Genomic DNA, 21773 nt, shown 5'->3' with positions numbered 1-21773 from the left:
TGCATCCCATGGGAGACCAGGAGAAGCACCTGGCTCCTGCCTTCGGATCAGTGTGGTGCGCCGGCCGCAACGCACTGGCCGTGGTGGCCATTGGAGGGTGAACCAGCAGCAAAGGAAGACCTTTCTCTCTGTTTCTCTCTCTCTCTCTCTGTCCACTCTGCCTGTCAAAAATTAAAAAAAAATTAAAAATAAAAATAAATATAAAAAAAAACAATAGTTAACTGTAATCCCAAGAAAAGTCCAGGAAGAAGTGAGCCTATGCACCTATGTATTGATTAGTAACTCAGCAAGCAAATCACAAAGGCAGAAATTAAGCTACCCAAAAGAAGTCTAATTTATTTCTTCATTTTCTAGATTTATTTATTTGAAAGACAGTTACAGAGAGAGGGGGAAAGACAGAGAGAGAGCTTCCATCTGCTGGTTCACTCCTCAGATGACTGCAACAGCCAGTGCTGGGCCATGTCGAAACCAGGAGCCAAGAACTCCATCTGGGTCTCCCATTTGGGTGGCAAGGGCCCAAGTGCTTGGGTCATCATCCTCCACTGCTTTCCCTGGCCATTAGCAGGGAGTTGGATCGGAAATGGAACAGCCGGGTCTCGAACCAACGCTCATTTGGGATGCCGGTGTCACAGGCAGCGGCTTTACCCACTACACCACCATGCCAGCCCCAGAAGTCAAAATGTATTAAATTGCAGCCAGAGCCATGGCTCAATAAGCTAATCCTCAGCCTGCAGCACCGGCACACTGGGTTCTAGTCCCGGTCGGGGCGCCGGATTCTGTCCTAGTTGCCCCTCTTCCAGGCCAGCTCTCTGCTGTGGCCCAGGAGTGCAGTGGAGGATGGCCCAAGTCCTAGGGCCCTGCACCCGCATGGGAGACCAGGAGAAGCACCTGGCTCCTGCCTTCAGATCAGCGCAGTGCGCTGGCCGCGGTGGCCATTAGAGGGTGAACCAACAGTAAAGGAAGACATTTCTCTCTGTCTCTCTCTCTTTCTCACTGTCCACTCTGCCTGTCCAAAAAAAAAAAAAAAAGTATTAAATTGCTCTGAGGGGTCCTGGATTTCACATTGCTTAAGGTAGAACTGTCATCTGACAGACATGGAAACTGAGACTTAGAGAGCTTACAGAATTTGCTCAAATTCTCCTGCTGATAATCACAATTTTTTTTGCATCAAGCATCTTGGATACAGAGAGTTACTGGCATGCCCTAAAAGTTCTTAATTTAACATAAATGGCACAGAGAATTTTTAAGAAGTTATTAAAGCTTTCTAAATGGATGTCTATCAGGACTGCCTGCCAGCATTACTGTCAAAAGGAAATACATTAGAATGCAGACTTGTCAATGCTATCAACATCAGGTCTCTGTTTGGAGGTATCGGAAGTAGAAAAAGGGAAGATCCAAGGAATTGTATAATCTTATTCAATTGTATAATCTTAATCAGTTCTTTGATTAGACATTCATCTCCCCACTTAAAAAACAATAATATAGTACCTACTTGAAAAATTTACTCTTCGGCCTTTTCTAACTATGTATACTTCTATGACTTTTTTTATATATAGGTATCAAGAGGTTCTCAAAGTTAATTATCTCAGCTTACCTTTAAAGACTTTCACTAGCAACTATCGCTCCTGAACATATCAAGACAAGTGGAATCCATCATTCCGGATAATGTTGACAAGGCTGCAATAAGTGGGTTCCCTCATATGCAGCTGGGGTGGGGGTGCTAACTGGTAAAATGTTCTCAGAGCACTTCAGAAACAGCTAACCACAGCCTTGTAAACCGCGAGCCCTCGAACAAGAAGCTGACAGCAGCTCAAGCCCCTACGAACAGATCTCCTGGCAGTTTATAGCAGACGCTGAAGATCGGAGAACAAGCTACATAACAACACAGGATGCCAGCAGAAACAACCTGGTTTCTTCCACAATAAAAATAAAGAAAAGGGGATGTGATGAGGAGGGGAAAGAGAGATAACAAGAAAGAGTGTCCAAATACAATGTGGCATCCTTGGATCCTGGAGCAGAATGAGGAAAAGCTGGTAAACCATGAAAAACGTCCTTACTGTTAACAGCAATGTATCAATGCTAATTTCTCAGTTTTGATAATGTTAACATTATGTGGGAAACTGCACTATCTTTACAACTTTCCTCTAAAATTATTTCAAATTTAAAAAACAAACAAACTGGCAATATTGTAGGGAAAACAAAAGGAGGGGTGAGAAGAAAGGATCTTTATATTCAAAGGGATCTAATAGCTGTATCAACCAAAACAAAAAAATGCTTACCCTTTGGTCATGCCACTTTTAGGGAATATTCTAAAATGAAAATACTTAACAACAAATACTTATAAACCAAACAGCAACCCAAATATGTTCACTAGTAGGCAAAGTGTATATAAATCAGGTTATATAGAATGGAATATGCAAACCATTAAAAGTGTTCACAGTATTGTGACTTAGAAAATATTTATAACACAAGCTTAAATGAAGTAGGATATAAACTTGAATTTATCTATTATGATCTTATAATCTTAAATGAGAAATTTGAATATATTTCAAAGTATTAACCAAGGCTATCTCTGGACAGTCACAGGTGATTTCTATTTTCTCCTTTATACTCTTCTGGAAATTTCAATGATTTTATAGTGAGCATGTATTATTTTTATAATCATACAGAAAAAAATTAGGAAATAGTAAAATTATAGTTTCTATAAAAAGATGTGGCAGTATCTAAAAGGTATGCAAGGAATTTACAAGCATACATGAGAAAATGTTTATGCTATAACATTTAGGGAAAACGGGGAAAGTTTCAAAAATTAGTGGTATAGGGGCCAGCGTTGTGGACACATGGTGGGTTAGCCACACCCTGCAAGGCTGGCATCCCACAGGAGCACTGGTTCAAATCCCAGCTGTTCCACTTCTGATCCAGCTCCCTGCTAATGTACCTAGGAAAACAGCAGAAAATGGCCCAAGTACTTAAGCTCCTACCACCCATGTGGGTCTGGGGTTCCAGGCTCCTGGCTTTGGCTTGAGCTAGCCCTGGCTCTCTCTGCTATTTGCGGAGTAAACTAACAGATGGAAGATTCATTCTTTCTCTCTCTCTCTCTCCTTTTCTCCCTCCCTGTCTCCCTCCCTCCTCTCTGTAACTCTGCCTTTCAAATAAATAAGTACTAAAAATAAAAGGCAATGGTATGATCATAACTAAGTAAACATATATCCATAGGATTAAGACTGAAAGACATGCCCAAAATGTAAACACACGTGACATGAGTGATTTATTTTCTTCTTATCCTTCTCTGTAATCTCCTGGTTTTCTACACAGAGCAAAAAATTATGCTTTTTTCTTCTTTTTGTGGTTTCCTCTTACCTTCAGTATTCTTGTTGAGAGAAGTCCTACATGAAAATGCTGTCTTAGTTTCTATCAAGAATAAAATCACTAGGCTGCTTGAAATCTGCAACCAGACTCAAACAACACCCCATAAAATCCTGGTCACAGCAGTTTGCTAGATCTCAAAGTGAACTTCAGAGAGTAACAGAAAGCGTCTACTCAAGGCCTCTCTCAATTGTTACCTACAGCTCAGTTCCACATTTTCTGCGTATTTACTTACGCATGACTCTATGTCTGAGATTAGGTATAAAATAAATAAAAGCAAGACTCTTCCCCTTAAGAAAGTCCCAGTTGGGCCGGCGCCGTGGCTCAACAGGTTCTAGTCCCGGTCGGGGCTCCAGATTCTGTCCTAGTTGCCCCTCTTCCAGGCCAGCTCTCTGCTGTGGCCCGGGAGTGCAGTGGAGGATGGCCCAAGTGCTTGGGCCCTACACCCCATGGGAGACCAGGATAAGCACCTGGCTCCTGCCTTCGGATCAGCGCAGTGCACCGGCCGCAGCACACCGGCTGCGGCGGCCATTGGAGGGTGAACCAACGGCAAAGGAAGACCTTTCTCTCTGTCTCTCTCTCTCTCTCTCTCTCTCTGTCCACTCTGCCTGTCAAAAAGAAAAAAAAGAAATAAAGAAAGTCCCAGTTGAAGAAGAGGTCAAGACCTTGTCTGTTCAGCTAACATTCAAGAGAGACTGAAACAAAACAAATTCCCTGAGAAAGAATTGCTCAGGTCATCAGGATTTACTCAAACTACAGAGTCTCAAAATGGCAAACCAGAGCCCTCATTCTGCCCCGCACACAAACCTAGTCCCTTAGAATGCCTACTTTCTAGTATCAGACCAGAACCCGGAATTTTCAGTGTTTTCTAACAGAACTCCAGCAACAAGAGTACCATTTATATCCTGCTATGCCAGCCACCCTACATAGATTATCCCTAATCTTTGCAACCATGAAATTTGTATGTGACTAGTATCATGTTACAAACTAGACAACTGAAATTCAGGAAGTCATTTGCTAAGAGAATCTGGAGAGTATAAACTTTGAAAACAATATGCTGCAGCTGCTGATTCCAGCCCAGCAAAACTGGCACAAGAGCCGAGCTGCACACCCTCCAAGCACAAGTGGATGGGCCTCGCTGCAGAAATCCAAAAGCCTCCCCTCCTTTCTCTTGTGAGTACAGGGACCATTTTCACAAACAAGCTCACTCTCCTGGCCCAATAAAAGCCGACAGTTACTGAGACTGGTAATGGTATTCCCCAGGGATTCCACAATTGCGATCACGTTCCTCAAGCTCTGTCCTCTGTCCCTGGCTTCAGCACCTGTCTGATAAGTTGCTTCTTCTTTGCTGACTCTGGCATATTGTGGACGTGCTGGAACAGCTCTCTCAGTGCCTCCTCTGTACGCTGCTGGGTCTCCTCCTGCTGGGAACAAGAATCTACTCGGTTCCGTTTCTGAGATTTCACCAGCTGGAAGGACTGAGTCCCACATGAAGCTGTCAGATCCAGGTCATCCTAAAGAGGATGTAAAGGAAAAGTGAATTAACATCTCTGCTTTGTTTTGGTTCCCACAAAAATCTGGGACTCAACCTGGCTGCTCCAGCTATGATCCAATTCCCCACTAATAGTCTGGGAAGAGCAGCAGAGGATGGCCCAATTACTTGGGCTCCTGCTACCCACGTGGGAGATCTGGAAGAAGCTCCTGGTTCCAGCCCAGACCCAACCATTGTGGCCATCTAGGGAGTGAACCAGAGGATGGAAGACCTTTCTCCCTGTCTCTCCCTCTCTCTGTCTATAACTCTCTCAAATAAAGAAATAAAAACTTTAAAAATTTTTTTTCACTAATCTTAACTCTTTTCTAGTTTGGGTTAAGAATAGTTTCCTTTTCTTACCTTTGATGTGTGCGTTCTGGAGCCCAAATAGTGCAATCTGGCACATTCCCGAATATAAGCAGGAGCCTGGGTAAGACATACAAGAAAACCAAGACCCAGTGGTTGTTACTTGGATCTAAATTTCTGTAAAGACAGTCATTCTCTAAATTATCTTACTGGCAGATTACTTGGGAGAAGTCTAAGCTCCTCTATATGTCCTATTCCAGTTCCCTTTCTCTTGCCTTCAAGTAGTATCTCAACAAATCTGATGGAAAAACTGTAAGAAGACACCAATGTAGTAACTGCTGTTTGAAAATCAAATATGTCATGTATAGACACAAATAAACCAGAAAGAAAAATATAGACACTTGTAGTAATGTTTACGCTTGACAAAAGCCATCCCCCAAATCTTTACAAATGGCAAATGGTCTCCAGATGACAGTCTAAAACAGTTTTAAAGAACATACTATTTATGGGGGCAGGTGTTGTGGCACAGTGGGTAAAGCTGCTACTTGGGACACCAGCATCTCTCATCAGGGTACCTGGGGATCAAGTCCTACCTTCGCTTCCCAACTAAGTTCCTGCTATTGCACACCCTAGGAAGCAACAGATGGTGGCCCACATAGGAGACCTAGATGGAGTTCCTGGCTCCTGGAACAGCCCTAGTTGTTATGAGCATTTGGAAAGTGAACCAGCGGATGGAAAAGCGATCTCTCTCTCTCTCACTCTTGCTCTCTCTGCCTTCAAACAAATAAATAGGTAAGATTAAAAAAAAAAAAATACTATTCAGAATTATTCAGAACTACTATGTGGTACAATCTTATGACAAGCACTCTGATACAATCCGCATAGAAGTGTAAATTAATACAAATACTACGGTGGAGAATGACTGTATCTAATAAAATTACACTTACATTTACCCTCTAACCCAGAATTCCACTTTTGGGAATCTATCCTGAAGTTGTAACTCCATTTCATGTATTAATCAAATTATTGGATAGAACCTAAATGTTCATTACTGGTTGAATGAACTTTCATAATCTAGACAATGTGGGGTAATAGTCATAAGGAAAAAAAAAAAAAAAAAAGAGGGATGGAGGCACTTGCTGAGCTGAAAGGAAGTGACTTCCAAGATCTACTGTTGAGCAAGGGAAGTAAAGTGATGAACATATATAAGGTGCCTGTGTGAGAAAGGGAAACATGAATATATAGACAGACACATGTATTACTTACTTTAACAAAAGCACTCAAAGGATAAACCAGAAAATAGTGAGCATGATTAAGGAAAGGACTAACTTTTCCAAAATACAGCCCTTTTTATGTAGTTTTGACTTTTGAACCATTTAAACATAATACTGTTCCAAAAAATAGAATTAAACCCAAAAGCAAAAAATGGCAAAGCCCCAAAGCTAACACAAATGGGAGGAGAACATATCTGTGTATAAAATTCATGAGCACAGAGAAAGGAATTATTTCATGTAACTTTTGAAAACTATATTCTGATTACACATCCTTACTGGAATGTATTCAAGGGAAAACAAACTTCAATCAGCAGATATACTTAGGTTTACTATTATTAGTATTTTTTTAAAGATTTATTTTATTTATTTGAAAGACAGATTTACAGAGAGAAGTAGAGACAGAGAGAAGTCTTCCATCTGCTGGTTCACTCCCCAGATGGCTGCAACGGCCGGAGCTGAGCTGATCCAAAGCCTGGAGCCAGGAGCTTCTTCCGGGTCTCCCATGTGGGTACAGGGGCCCAAGGACTTGGGTCATCTTCTACTGCTTTCCCAGCCCATAGCAGAGAGCTAGAACCTGAAGAGGAGCAGCTGGGACTAGAACCAGCACCCACATGGGATGCTGGCACTTCAGGCCAGGGTGTTAACCTGCTGCGCCACAGTGCCAGTCCCTACTATTAGTATTAACAGCTGTATTACCTTGAAACTAATTTATGCATATTGTAGGGTAAAGCAAATAAAACACGTTATTAAAATCTAGAATTTGCAGTGTAGGAAAAAAAAGACATGAAAGTATAAGGTGAAAGTCAAAAAAAGCTCTGTAATGTAAAATTTGAATTGGCACATTAAAACAATTTCTTTACACAAAATATTTAATCCAGGGGCTGGTATTGTGGCAAAGTAGGTAAAACTGCTACCTGTGATGCTGGCATCCCATATGGGTACCAGTTTGTGTCCCGGCTGCTCCACTTCCAATCCAGCTCCCTACTGATGGCCTGGAAATGCAGCAAAGGATGGCCCAAGTGCTTGGGCTCCTGCCACCCACATGGAAGACCTAGATGAGGCTCCTGGATCCTGACTTCAACCTGGCCCAGTGTTGGCCATTGCAGCCATCTAAGGAGTAATCAGCAGAAGGAAGATCTCTCTTCCTCCTCACCCCGCCCTATAACTCTTACAAAATAAATGAATAAATCTTTTTTAAAAAAAATATTTATGGGGCCCGTGCTGTGGCACAGCAGGTTAAAGCCCTGGCCTGCAGCACCAGCATCCCATATGGGTGCCAGATCAAATCCTGGCTGCTCCACTTCCGATCCAGCTCTCTGCTAATGCACTTGGGAAAGCAGTGGAAGATGGCCCAAGACCTTGGGCCCCTCACCCATGTGGGAGACAGAGAAGCTCCTGGCTCCTGACTTCAAATCAGCTCAGCTTTAGCTGTTGCAGTCATTTGGGGAGTGAACCAGTAGATGGAAGACCTCTCTCTCTGTGTCTCTACCTCTCTCTGTAACTCTTTCAAATAAATAAAATAAATCTCTTTAAAAAAATTTTTTTCATCTGCTGCCTTGCCCTCAGAAAGCCCAGAAGTAATGGCAGCCCCGACAATGAAAACCCAGCATCATTCAAAACCATTAAATCTCTTTGGACTCTTTCATCTCGGCAGCCAACATGCCATCCAGACTGAGGAAGACCCGGAAACTGCGCGGCCACATCGGCAAGCACCGGAAGCACCCAGGAGGCCGAGGTAATAATGCTGGTGGCACACAGCACCACGGGATCAACTTTGATAAATACCACCCAGGTCACCTGGAGAAGTTGGTATGAGATATTACCACTTAAAGAGGAACCAGAGCTTCTGCCCAACTGCCAACCTTGCCAAGTTGTAGACATCGGTCAGTGAGCAGACCAAGAACACGGCTGGAGCTGCTGCCGTCACTGATGTGGTGCGGTCGGGCTATTACAAAGCTCTGGGAAAGGAAAGCTCCCTAAGCCTGTCATCGTGGAGGGCAAATTCCTCAGAAGAAGAGCTGAGGAGAGATTAAGGGAGTGGGGGGAGCCTGTGTCCTGCTGCCTTGAAGCCACAAGTTTCATTAAATGCTTTAAAAAAAACATCTTGGAGAAAAGAACTGATTCCAAATCCAAGGCAGAGCAAATGTAAAGTAAGCTGGGGACATTTTTGGCAGAAAGGAATGGAATCCCATCAACAGATGCAGGAGAAGTCAGCACTGTGGCACAGGGGCTAAGCTGCTGCCTGTGATGCTGGCACCCCGTATCCGAGTGCCAGTTCCAGTCTCGGCTACTCTGCTCCTGACCCAACTCTCTGCGAATGTTCCTGGGAAGGGAGCAGAAGGAGGCCCAAGAACTTGGGATCCTGTCACCCATGCGGATATTCGGATAGCATTTCTGACTCCCAGCTTTGGCCTTGCCTAGCCCTAGCTGTTGTAGCAGCTGGGGAGCAGGTGAAAGATATCTTCCCCCCTCTCCTGTCTCTCTCTCTCTCTGTCTCTCTCTCTCTCTCTAACTCTGCCTTTCAAATAAATCAATAAATTATTTTAAAAGAGTTCCAAATAATGATTTTAAGGAAACTTACTGAAATATGAGAATACAGACAATTCAACAAAATTAGAAACAAAACACAATGCATGATATGAATGAGAAATTCAGCAGAGACAAATTATAAAGAAGAATCAGAAATCTTCAAGCTAAAAATACCAATAAATGAAATTAGAAACATAATTGAGAGCCTCAATAGCAGAACTAAGCAGGCAGAAGAAAGAATTTCTGAGCTTGAAGACAAGTCGGGGGCCAGCACTGTGGCAGAGTGGGTTAACGCCTGGCCTGAAGCACTGGCATCCCATATGGATGCCGGTTCAAGACCCGGCTGCTCCTCTTCCAATCCAGCTCTCTGCTGTGGCCTGGGAAAGCAGTAGAAGATGGCCCAGGTCCTTGGGCTCCTGCATCCACGTGGGAGAACCGGAGGAAGCTCCTGGCTACAGGTCAGCACAGCTCCGGCCATTGCAGCCAATTGGGGAGTGAACCATCGGATTCTCTCTCTCTCTCTCTGCCTCTCTTTCTCTCTCTGTGTAACTCTGACTTTCAAATAAATAAAAAAATCTTTTGAAAAAAAAAAGTCAGATGATAAAAAAGAACAAAAATTAAAAAAATATATATATAGTATTTGAAACTTAAGGGACACGATTAAGTGAGCAAGCATTCATTTGCATTATGGGTGTTCCAGAAAGAGAAGACACAGAAAACCTAGTCAATGAAATAATTGCTAAAAACCTTTCAAATCTTTGGAAAGATATAGACATACAGATCTGGGAAGCCCAAAAAAACTCTAATAGATCTGACCAAAACAAAACAAAAAACAATCCTCTCCAATGTATATTAAAGTCAGACTGTCAAAAATATAAGACAAGGGGCCAGCATTGTGACACAATGGGTTAAGCCACCACCTGCAATGCCAGCATCCTATATGGGTGCTGGTTCAAGTCCTGGCTGCCCCACTTCTCATCTACCTCCCTGCTAATGTGCCTGGGAAAGCAGCGGGAGATGGTTCCAGTCCTTGGGCCCCTGCACCCATGTGGGAGACCCAGATGAATCTCCTGGCTCCACCTAGGCCCAGCCCCAGCTTTGCAGACATTTGGGGAATGAACCAGTGGATAGAAGACCTCTCTCTCTCTCTCACTCTGAAACCAACCCCCTACCCAGAACTCTGCCTCTCAAATAAAATAAAATAAGTCTTTGAAAAAAAAAAAAAAAGTACAAGACAAAGTGAGAATTCTAAAAACAAGGGCCCAGTGCTGTAGCATAGTGGGTAAAGCCGCCACCTGCAGTGCTGCCGTCTCATATGGGCACTGGTTCACGTCCTGGCTGTTCCACTTCTGATTCAGCCCTCTGCTAAGGTCTGGGAAGCAGTAGAAGACGGCCCAAGTCCTTGGGCCCCTGCACCCGCGAGGGAGACCCAGAGGAAGCTCCTGGCTCCTGGCTTCGGATCAGCGCAGTTGGCCATTGCAGCCACTTAGGGAGTGAACCAACAGATGGAAGACTTCTCTCTCTCTCTCTGCCTCTGCCTCTCTGTGTAACTCTGCCTTTCAAATAAATAAACCTTAAAAAAAAAAAAAGTGTCACTTTTCAGGAAATCTCCATTAAATTAATGGCAAACTTCTCAAAGAACCCTACAGGCCAAGAGAGAATGCAATGAAATATCAGAAGTCCTAAAAGATGGGGTCGGCACTGTGGTGTAGAGGGTAAAGCTGCCACCTGCAGTGCCAGCAACCCATATGGCGCTGGTTCGAGTCCCAGCTGCTGTACCTCCAATCCAGCTCTCTGCTATGGCCTGGGAAAGCAGTAGAAGATGGCCCAAGTGCTTGGACCCCTGCACCTGCGTGGGACACCCAGAAAAAGTTCCTGGCTCCTGGCTTCAGATCTTCCCAGCTCCGGTCATTGTTGTCATTTGGGGAGTAAACCAGTGGAAGGAAGACCTCTCTCTCTCTCTCTCTATCTCTGCCTCTCCTTTAAAAAAAAAAAAAAAAAAAAAAAGTCCTAAAAGAAAAAACTCCAACCAAGAATACTATGCCCAGAAAAGCTATCCTTCAGAAATGAAGGAAAAATTAAGACTTTCCATGACAGACACAGCTGAAGGAATTCATCACCCGCAGATCAGCCCTACAGGAAATGTTTAAGGGAGAGGGAGTACTGTACACAGTAGACACGCAAGGATGACAACCACCATTATGGAAACATGCAAAAGTATAAATCTCAACAGGACAACAGACACACAAATTAGAAAATGAAAAATCTAATAATTCATAATTCATTTTTATATTTTCCTGGATTTTATGTGTTATATATTTAAAGTTTTTTCACCATTTTTTTTTTTTTTTTTTTTGACAGGCAGAGTGGACAGTGAGAGAGAAGAGAGAGAGAAAGGTCTTCCTTTGCCATTGGTTCACCCTCCAATGGCTGCCGCGGCCGGCATGCTGCGGCCAGCGCACCACGCTGATCCAAAAGCAGGAGCCAGGTGCTTCTCCTGGTCTCCCATGGGGTGTAGGGCCCAAGCACTTGGGCCATCCTCCACTGCACTCCTGGGCCACAGCAGAGAGCTGGACTGGAAGAGGGGCAACTGGGACAGAATCCGGTGCCCCAACCGGGACTAGAACCCGCTGTGCTGGCGCCACAAGGCGGAGGATTAGCTTATTGAGCCGCAGCGCCAGCCTCACCTATTTCTTAAAAGATTTTATTTATTTATTTGAGAGATACAGTTATAGACAGAGAGCAGGAGAGACATAGAGAAAGGTCTTCCATCTGCTGGTTCACTCCACAAATGGCGACATTGGCTGGAGCTGCACCATTCCAAAGCCAGGAGCCAGGAGCTTCTTCCAGGTCTCCCACACGAGTGCAGGGGCCCAAGCACTTGCACCATTTTCTACTCTTTCCCAGGCCATAGCAGAGAGCTGCACCAGATGAGGAGCAGCCAGACTCGAACTGGTATTGCAGGTGAGGGATTAACCTATGAGCCACATTGCCAGCCCTTTCACCTATATTAATATGGACTATACCCTTAAGGCATTCAGATCTGGCTAAAAAGCCCACAAGATTTCAGGCATGGAAAGCCAAGACACTGTGGCAAAAAATGACCATGAAAGATGAAAGATCTCTGTGAGTGAGATCCCGGTGGAAAAAAGGGGCCATCAAAGAAGGAGGTACCTTTCTCTGAAGGGAGGAGAGAACTTCCACTTTGATTATGGCCTTTGTAGACTCAAGAGGCTTCCATAGCCTTGGCAGCTAACAAGAGTCTCGAGTGATTACTGACATCATAAATAAGAGTGTCAATTGTTAAATCAACAACAGGAGTCACTGTGCACTTGCTCCCCAATGTAGGACCTCTGTCCTTAATGTGTTGTACTATGAAAATTAATCGTAAAACAAGTCTTCAAACAGTACTTTATACTTTGTGTGTCTGTGTGGGTTCAAACTGTTGAAATCTTTACCTAGTATACAGTTGATCTTCTGTATATAAAAATAATTTAAAATGAATCTTAATGAAGAATGGGATGGGAAAGAGAGTAGGAGGTGGGATGGTTTGAGGCTGGGAGGGTGGGTATGGGGGGAAGAACTGCTATAATCCAAAAGTTGTACTTGTGTAATTTATATTTATTAAATAAAAACTTTCTATAAAAAAAAAAATAAGGGGGTTACAGTTCTGTAATATTTTTCCTTCTACTCATTAGGTTTTGTTGTTGTTGTTGTTGTTTAAAGATTTATTTGAGAGGCAGAGTTACGGAGAGACAGATCTTCCATCCTCTAATTCACTCCTCAAATGGCCAAAACAGCCAGAACTGGGGTGACCCATAGCCAGGAGTTTTTTCCAGGTTGCCCACAAGGGTGCATACAGGACAATATGGCTCTTAAGAATGTCACCCTCCCCCACTCCTCAACCGTGGGAGACCGGCTCATGGTCTCTCTCTCTCTCTCTCTAGCCACCGGCAAAATGGCTTGCAAAACTACATAAGTGAAAGGCTTGCAAAGCTTCTGGAGAGCCCCTGGTGTCAAGTTCCCTTGGCAACTAGACCAGGGGAAACCCAGCCCTATGCTTGCAGTCTCTTCACAAGACAAACTGCTGCCCACTCTGCTTCAGTAAAGCAGCCTACCTGTTGAAGTCGGCTCTGTCTCCTCTGTCTGTCTCTCTTTTCTGGAGGTACAAAAGGCCAAAACCCTGAGCCTTTCCAAACCTAACAGTTCAGGGGCCCAAGAACTTGGGTCATCTTCTACTGCCTTCCTAGGCCTCTAGCAGGGAGCGGGACTGGAAGTAGAGCAGTCAGTCAGGATTCAAACACCACACCCATATGGGATGCATGGGCCACAGGCGGAAGGCTTAACCTACTATGCCACAGCGCAGACCCCACTCATTACATTTTGATTTATGGCTATGTTGGTCTCTTAAACCAAGTTAGAAAACATTTGACCCAGGGCTGGTGCTGTGGCGTAGCGAGTTAATCCGCCATCTGCAGTATCGCCATCCTATATGGGCGCCGGTTCAAGATCTGGCTGATCTGCTTCTGATCCAGCTCTCTGCTATGGACTGGGAAAGCAGTGGGAGATGGCTCAAGTCCTTGGGCCCCTGCACCCGCGTGGGGACCCAGAGGAGCCTCCTGGCTTCTGGTTTCGGATTGGCACAGCTCCAACCATTGCAGCCTCTTGGGGAGTGAACCAGCAGATGGAAGACCTCTCTCTTTCTGCCTCTCCTTCTCTTTCTGTATAACTCTTTCAAATAAATAAATAAATATGAAAAAAATTTTTTGACCCTTCTCTATTTTCTGAAAGAATATGTTATTATTTCTTCTTTAAGTATTTACTAGAATTCACCAGTGAAATCATTTAGGAATTTAGTTATCTCTGGGGGGAACATTCTAAAAATAAATTTAATTTATTTAAGTCATACAAGGCTATTCAAAAATGTTTTTCTTACCATGCCAGTTTTTTAAACTTGTGTTCTTGAAGAAATATGCATTTCACGTAAGTTGCCAAAATGACTGACATAAAATTATTTAATATCCTTTAAAGATTTTTAAAAATATAGCAGAAGAAAGCCAGCAATCTCACTACTGGGTATATATATCCATAGGAAATGACATTAGTATGCACTCCCATACTTACTGCAGCATTATTCACAACAGAAAAGTATGCAAATCAACCTAAAAGACTATCAGTAGGTGAAGGGATAAAGAAAATACAGCATATATAAATAATGAACACTGTTCAGCCATAAAGGGAAGGACAAAATCCCATTATCTTCAACAACATGGATGAAGCTGGAGGACATTATGTTAGGTGAGGTAAGCCAGACACAGAAAAACAAATGAATCTAAAAGAGCTCATCTCATAGAAGTTCAGAGTAGAATATTGGTAACCAGAGACTGGGGAGAGAAGGGAGGCAGGAGAAACAGGGAGAGGACACAGTCAGATAGGAGGAACAAGTTCTGTTGTATACAATATAGAGTGACCACAGTTAACCATAATGTGCTGCATATTTCAAAATGGCCAGAGAGAGAATTTTTTGTTAGAGGCAGAGAGACAGAGCAAGACAGAGTGAGAAACAGAGGGAGGGAGCTCTTAACCACTGGTTCACTTTTCCAGTACTCTCAATGGCTAGTACTGGGCAAATGGTGAGGGAGCCAAGAACTCAATCCAAGTCTCCCACTTGGCTGGCAGGGACCTAATTATAATTATGTGAGCCATCATCACTGCCTCCCAGGGTCTGCTTTAGTAGGAAGCTGGAGTCAGGAGCTGGAATTGGGTATTCAACCCAGGCACTACAATATGGTTTAACCACTAAACCAAAAATTTGCCCCAAAAAGGACTTTTAATGTTCTCACCACAAACAAATTATAAATGTCTGAGGTGATAGATAATGCTAATTACTCTAATTTGATTGTTACACTAAGTATACAGGCATCAAAACATCACAACGTAACCCATCTATATGTATAATTATAAGTCAATCAAAAAGAATATTAAAAAAAAATTCCATGACACTGGATTGGCAGTGATTCTTGGATACGACATCAAAAGCACAGGAAAACAAAAAACTGAAGTCATAAATATTTTTTAATTTTTTCATCAAATGTATCAGCAGCAGGTTAAGCTGCTGCCTGCTGGTTTAAGTCCTAGCTGTTCCGCTTCTGATCCAGATCCTTGCTAATGCTCTTGGGAAAGCAGCAGGGGATGGTCTAGGTTCCTGGTCCCCTGCCACCTCTGTGAGAGATTCAGATGAAGCTCCTGGTCCTGTTCTTGGCTTCAGCCTGGCCCAGCCCTGGCCATTGCACCCATTTGGAGAGTGAACCAGCAGATGGAAGACCCCTCTGCCTTTCTCTCTCTCACTTTGTAACTTTGCTTTTCAAATAAATAAATCTTTTTTAAAAAATAGAAATTAATTATCAAGAAAATATACTTTAAAAAAAAAAAGGCCAGGATATGACAGTACAACCTTTTGCTAAAATCTTAGAAACATCAAAACATCAGAGGATCTGGTCACATAAAGAGTTTTTCAAGAGAGCTGGGCTGTGCCAAAAGACCTCCTCCATCAAACCAAAGCCTTTAGGCAGTTTAAAGGTGTTGTCCCTCCGCCTTCTCAGCAAGAGACCAAAGTGGAGAAGGATTTATCTTCACTAAGACCACAAAGTTCCTGAAAAACTAGGCTGGCAGAAACACCACTCGTTTGATACAGAAAGGGATAGAGTACAAAAAGAAATGGAGCTGTGACACTCACAATCCCGGGCGATGGGAGTCAGCAGGCAGGCTAGGAGCTGCCTTTCAGGGGCGGGGGAGGGGGACCAGAGGGTGGAGCCAACCACCCAGAGCACCAAGTCCTAAGTCCTGCTCCACCTCCCATACTCTCTCCTCCCCACTGGGCTGTTCCCCCTTGGTTTTGCCGCTGTCTCTTCTGATTTACAATGCCAGTCGGGATTTTTCTTACTTTGTCATCTTTATAGCCCTGCTCAGAATCTCACCTCATTCCATCTTACTTGTCCTGTTACCAACCAAATGCCATCCCTTACCTACCTTAAACAGCTTCTGGGAATGTTTAATCATAAAGGCCATCCCATTGTTTAGCTTTGTGATATTCTCCTGAAGGTCATTTGCAGTGACCTATTCAGAGGAAAAGAAACCAAACAAAGGATATTAAAAGCTGGGAAGTAATACTGACAAACAAGCATTACCCTTTCAAATAGAGGACAGTATCCTAGCAAAGGTGTCTTTAATACAATGTTTAATTCCAGAAAGGCTTTTTGCTTCAGCAGCTTCTCACTGGATTTGACATAATCTAAAAACAGCCATGCTCCCCGAAATGACCGGGAAATCCTGGTGAGGAATCTTCAAACCCTAATTCTGCGTGAGAAGTAGACATGTAAGCAAAGTGGCTACAGAAAATCTAGTCCAGGACTTAAAGTAGGCAGGAAGAACACAATCTGCACCAGCAACCAGGACAAAAATGCTTCAACAAGACTGGCATTTCTCCAGAGGGGAAGGAGAACTGACACTGCTGATACAAAGGTGCTACCCGCGTGTTATGACCGAGTCCCTTCTCCTGCTGCTTCTGACTCTTTAAGGACTTCAGATCCCTCCTATGCAAAAGCCCTCATCCTCAAAGTAATCTTTGTTACTTTACATGTTTGCTTTTCTAAGGATCTCTTAAGTATTTCTTTTGACAACCATGGTTTACTTGCTCTGTTTCCAGTCTTGGCTAGCTGGTTCTAAAACCCTTCATTAGGCCTTATCTCCCTACTACAGACAAGCGTGGTGTGACCTCTCCTCCCCAACCCATCTCACAGGACCTTTTTGGCCCAGAACTTCCTATCACTTTTTCTATTATTTTCCCTACAACCTTGTGCATAAGTTATGAAGCTACTACTACACCCTGTTAAATGTGAAGGAGCCTATCCCGCACCCGCGTGGGAAACCCAGAAGCAGCTCCTGGCTCCTGGCTTTGGATCAGCCCAGCTCTAGCCATTGCGGCCAGCAGATGGAAGACCTTTCTCTCTGTCTCTCCTTCTCACTGTCTGTAACTCTATCTCTCAAATAAATAAATAAAATCTTAAAAAGAAAGAGAGGGGCCGGCACCTTGGCTCACTTGGTTAATCCTCTGCCTAAGGCGCCAATATCCCATATGGGTGCCGAGTTCTAGTCCCGGCTGCTCCTCTTCCAGTCCAGCTCTCTGCTGTGGCCCGGGAAGGCAGTGGAGGATGGCCCAAGTGCTTGGGCCCCTGCACCCACGTGGGAGACCAGGAGGAGGCTCCTGGCTCCTGGCTTCAGATCGGCGGCCGTAGTGGCCATTTGGGGGATGAACCAACAGAAGGAAGACCTTTCTCTCTGTCTCTCTCTCTCTCACTGTCTAACTCTATCTGTCAAATAAATTAATTTAAAAGAGAGAGAGAGAGAGAGTAAGAGAGAGAGAGAGAGAAGGAGCCTAGCATAGACAAAGGAAAATACAGTGGTTTTGAAGATTCCAACCCACATACTCTGGTTCCCAATCCAATCACACAATAAAATCCATACTACAAATGGGCAGGAATATCAGCTATGTCCCTCCAGGTGAAACTTAATTAAAAGACTTCAGATAATTTCTTTTTCATGTAAGTCACTGAGAAGGCCATGGTCTCAGTAATAAGAATCATACTTGGCTTTATCCAAGGAGACTATGTCTATAGGAAACAGAAAAGTTAGGGCAAGACAGGGTTACTCCATGTCATCTCATCTAAAAACTTGGTAACATAATCTTGTAAGATCATCCAGCTCTGCTCTAAATTTATACCACTCACTCTTCAGAAACTAATTTGATTTCCCAAGAAGGCTTTTGTGTTAAGAAGGTATTCACACTGACCAGTCAAAATGAGTATACTAGTTTAGTCTTCTACAAAGAGTTCTACTAAGCTGCCATACAGGTTTATCAGAGATGAATTTATAAGTGAGGTTAACAGGACCTGGCCCCCTCCAGTCTGATGACTCTTGAATGAACCTCATAAAGCTGAAGAGTAGACTTTGGACCCTTGATAATCTCTCCAAGGTACAGACAGAGGATGAGGCCCAGCCCAAAAAAACAAGCAATCTTTATTTTTTCTGTCCACTCACATTTTTTGGCCACAAGACATGGGGTGCAAACATAAGGGCGAGGTTGTAGGCAGACATTTTATTCTTGTCTTGTTTCTTTGCTGTCTGGTACAGGAGATCAAGCAGTAACTTTAGCAAATTACGATTGGGTGGAGGGAGGATAAGGAAGAGCAGCTGGAGAGCCTCAATTTGCCGCTCCTTATCTGGGACATTGGTCTTGTTTCCTTTGTCATCAAACTGCATCAAATCTTGAGAAGAAAAGAGATTATCTCAGCAAGAAAAACACTATTACTATTATTCTCCCCTCAACTCCCATCAAAGAAGGGAGGGAAGAGATTGACAATAACAAATGCAGAGAAAATTAAAACTTCTGACATTGCTGGTGAGGATGTAAAACAGTAAACCACTTGGGAAAACATTTGGCAGTTCCTCAAAAAATTAGAGTTACCATATGATCCGGCAACTCCGTTCCTAGGCATGTATCCAAGAGAAATGAAAACATGTCCACACATGCCTTTCATAATGTCATCCCCTTCACCTTTCACCCACTCAGACATTTATGGTTAAAAGAAAAATGGTAACAGGATGGTTCTAGGCAGCTCTGTTCACAGCATCAGACAATCACTGCTTCTCCCCTAACAGGCTGCCCAGGTTATCATACAGTCCCTTGGCGAATTAGAATTTCAAAGGACACTAATAACCACTTAGGTATAATTCATACAGATCAGAAAATGATTACAGTGTGTTATTTAAGCTGTTTAACTTCAATAACAATTCCAGGTTTGGGAAACATAGGTAATATTACCAGAAAATGTTCTCTATTAATATGAAATTGAGGCCAGCACCACGGCTCACTAGGCTAATCCTCCATCTGCGGCGCCGGCACCCCAGGTTCTAGTCTCGGTTGGGGCACCAGATTCTGTCCCGGTTGCTCCTCTTCCAGTCCAGCTCTCTGCTGTGGCCCAGGAGTGCAGTGAGGATGGCCAGGGAGACCAGGAGAAGCACCTGGCTCCTGGCTTCGGATCAGCGCAGCGTGCCAGTCGCAACGCGCCGGCCATAGCGGCCACTTGGGGAGTGAACCAATGGAAAAGGAAGACCTTTCTCTCTGTCTCTCTCTCTCTAACTCTGCCTGTCACACATACATAAATATATGTATATGAAATTGAAAACAAAACTTCTTCCAGCTATCAGCAAGGCATTTCAAATGCTGCAACTGTGCTGCACCTCAATATCAGTATATTCTCAAAGAAGAACCAATCAGAAGACGGTGAAGGGGAGGAGTTCAAACATTCACTAAATGAATGAACTCAATTGAAAAGCACATTAAATAAGCATTCTTCATGTAAACACATTAAAAGAATTTTCAATATTTAAGTCTTTTTCAAAGATCTAACAACTTTTATTTCTCCCAAAAATAATTATAAAAGTATACAGCATTTTATTAAGTAATATTTATTCATTTATGTCATTTGGACTGCTACTGAAAGTTCTTTTTAATCTAATCACATTTTTTAGAGTTCAAGACTAGCTTGTTTTTAAGTACTAAAAATTATCCAAATAAAAAAATCTTACATTTATTTTCCTCAAATCAAAAGAAAGGGAAAAAATGCTGAAGTGCAGAAAACTAAGTAAACACTGTATGGATTTCAATGCTGTGTGCACTTGGTGCCTATAGCAGCCTAACAGCTGTGCAACTTAAGAATTCCCTAACAAAGGCATAAAGAGTGAGAAAACTACTATGAGCTGAAAATGGAACACTCTCCAAAATATATTACATGAAAGAAGCAAACCACAGAACTATGCGTCTATGAATGATACCCTACCATTACATAAAAAGAGGAGAAAAGGAAAATATGTATTTCTTAGAATACAAAATATCCCTGAAATGGTTCATCAGAAATCCACAGCACTGTTCTCTTCTACTGGAGAACAGGGGTGGGAGAGAAGCATTTTAGGGCATAGTCACTGAACCTTTTGAATTTTAAATCATGTGAATGTACTGTCTATTCAGAAAAAAAAAATTAAAAAATGAATTTCCAAGTGTAGAGATCACCTCAATTGAGACATAAATTCTTAGCAAAAGCCCCAAACCAAAGCTAACATACCAAACTCATAACCATTTGAAGTATGTTAACTTAATGAATCCAGTCAATACAATGCAATGCAAAGAACACATTAATTAAATAACTAAAATATTCAGAGCACTATGCTAGGATTTTTCTGGGATACAAAAATGATGTGGCACATTGGGTTTAGCTGCAGCTTGCAACATTGGCATTGTAAATGGGAGTGTGGGTTCGAGTCCCAGCTACTCTGCTTTGGATCTAGTTTCTTGCTAAAGTAGTTGAGAAAATAGTATTAGATGATCCAAGTGCTTGGGCCTTTGCCATTCATGTGGGAGACCAGGATGGAGTTCCTAGCTCTTAGCTTTGGCCTGACCCAGCCCTGGCTGATCTAGGCTTTTGGAGAGTGAACCAAGAGATGGAATGTGCCTCCCTATATGTCTGTCTCTCTGTGTCTTTAAAAACTAAACAAAATTGGCCGGGGCCGCGGCTCACTAGGCTAATCCTCCGCCTTGCGGCGTCGGCACAGCGAGTTCTAGTCCCGGTCGGGGCGCCGGTTCTGTCCCGGTTGCTCCTCTTCCAGTCCAGCTCTCTGCTGTGGCCAGGGAGTGCAGTGGAGGATGGCCCAAGTGCTTGGGCCCTGCACCCCATGGGAGACCAGGATAGGCACCTGGCTCCTGCCATCGGATCAGCACAGTGGAGGGTGAACCAATGGCAAAGGAAGACCTTTCTCTCTGTCTCTCTCTCTCTCACTTTCCACTCTGCCTGTCAAAAAAAAAAAAAAAAGTAAAAACTAAACAAAATTTAGGGACCAGTGCTGTGGTGCGCCAGTTCAAGTCCCAGCTGCTCTACTTCCGATCCAGCTCCCTGTTAATGTGCCTGGGAAAGCCACAGAGAATGGCCCAAGTCTTTGGGCCCCTGCACCCACATGGGAGACCCAGAAGAAGCTCCTGGCTCCTGGCTTCAGATCTGCTCAACTCTGGCCATTGCAGCCATCTGGGGAGTGAACCAGTGGATAAAGATCTCTCTCTCTCTCTCTCTCTCTCTCTCTCTCTGTAACTCTTTCAAATATATAAACTCTTTTTTTTCAAATATATAAAATCTTTAAAATAATTTTAAAAAGAAAATTCCAAAGGACTATATTAATTCAAAGAAATATATTTACATAAATTCCCATGCTATATACTCACCAGCAATTTTGAGGTGTGCATGGAAATGTTTATGTGTCAGCAAGGGCTCTGGTAACTCTCCTAGAAACATCTTCAGTAAAGTGGCAACATCATTTGAGTGAAATTCCCCTGATTCCAGGTCAATATCAGCTCCATTATTGAGAGCATCCCTTAAAATCTGCTGTCGGACACTGTTGCCTGGTACTCTAAACAAGCCCTCTACCCGCAAGTCTGCTTTGCATGGAATAAAACAGGACAGGCAAAAAGAGAAATTATAAATAAAACACAGTCAAAACACTATTTTTCACTTAAAATAATCTTCAAAAAGGTGTTAAAGGACATGTTTGCTTTTTTCCCCCAGGACTATTTAGAACCTACTGGCCCCCTGGGGAGACACAGCTGAGCACATCTGAGCACCTGGCAATTGCCCAGATGAAAAGCTGGGCTTCCCAGGAGTCCC

The 21773-nt window shown here is 43.2% G+C and overlaps 1 protein-coding gene and 1 pseudogene across 7 annotated transcripts in view; one reads left to right on the top strand and one right to left on the bottom strand.

Annotated features, from left to right (window-relative positions):
- ARHGAP19 (Rho GTPase activating protein 19) overlaps nt 1-21773 on the bottom strand; it is a 65409-nt gene that overhangs the window by 12423 nt on the left and 31213 nt on the right. For 4 of the 7 annotated variants that reach the window (XM_062214047.1, XM_062214041.1, XM_062214043.1 and 1 more), the window contains 5 exons: nt 21335-21547; nt 18103-18329; nt 16036-16122; nt 5258-5323; nt 4689-4880 (listed from right to left, as the gene is read on the bottom strand). In XM_062214047.1, coding sequence (XP_062070031.1) covers nt 4689-4880; nt 5258-5323; nt 16036-16122; nt 18103-18329; nt 21335-21547 — 785 coding nt within the window. The remainder of the gene's footprint in view (nt 1-4688; nt 4881-5257; nt 5324-16035; nt 16123-18102; nt 18330-21334; nt 21548-21773) is intronic. The other 3 variants (XM_062214042.1, XM_062214046.1, XM_062214048.1) reach the window with 2 other exon arrangements.
- Nucleotides 8137-8544, top strand: LOC133776284 (large ribosomal subunit protein uL15-like; annotated as a pseudogene).

This window comes from Lepus europaeus, chromosome 17 (genome assembly GCF_033115175.1).
Source record: "Lepus europaeus isolate LE1 chromosome 17, mLepTim1.pri, whole genome shotgun sequence".
NCBI classification, from domain to species: Eukaryota; Metazoa; Chordata; class Mammalia; order Lagomorpha; family Leporidae; genus Lepus; species Lepus europaeus.
The sequence above is the reverse complement of the archived record's forward strand: the minus strand, read 5'-3'. Positions and strand labels throughout refer to the sequence as shown.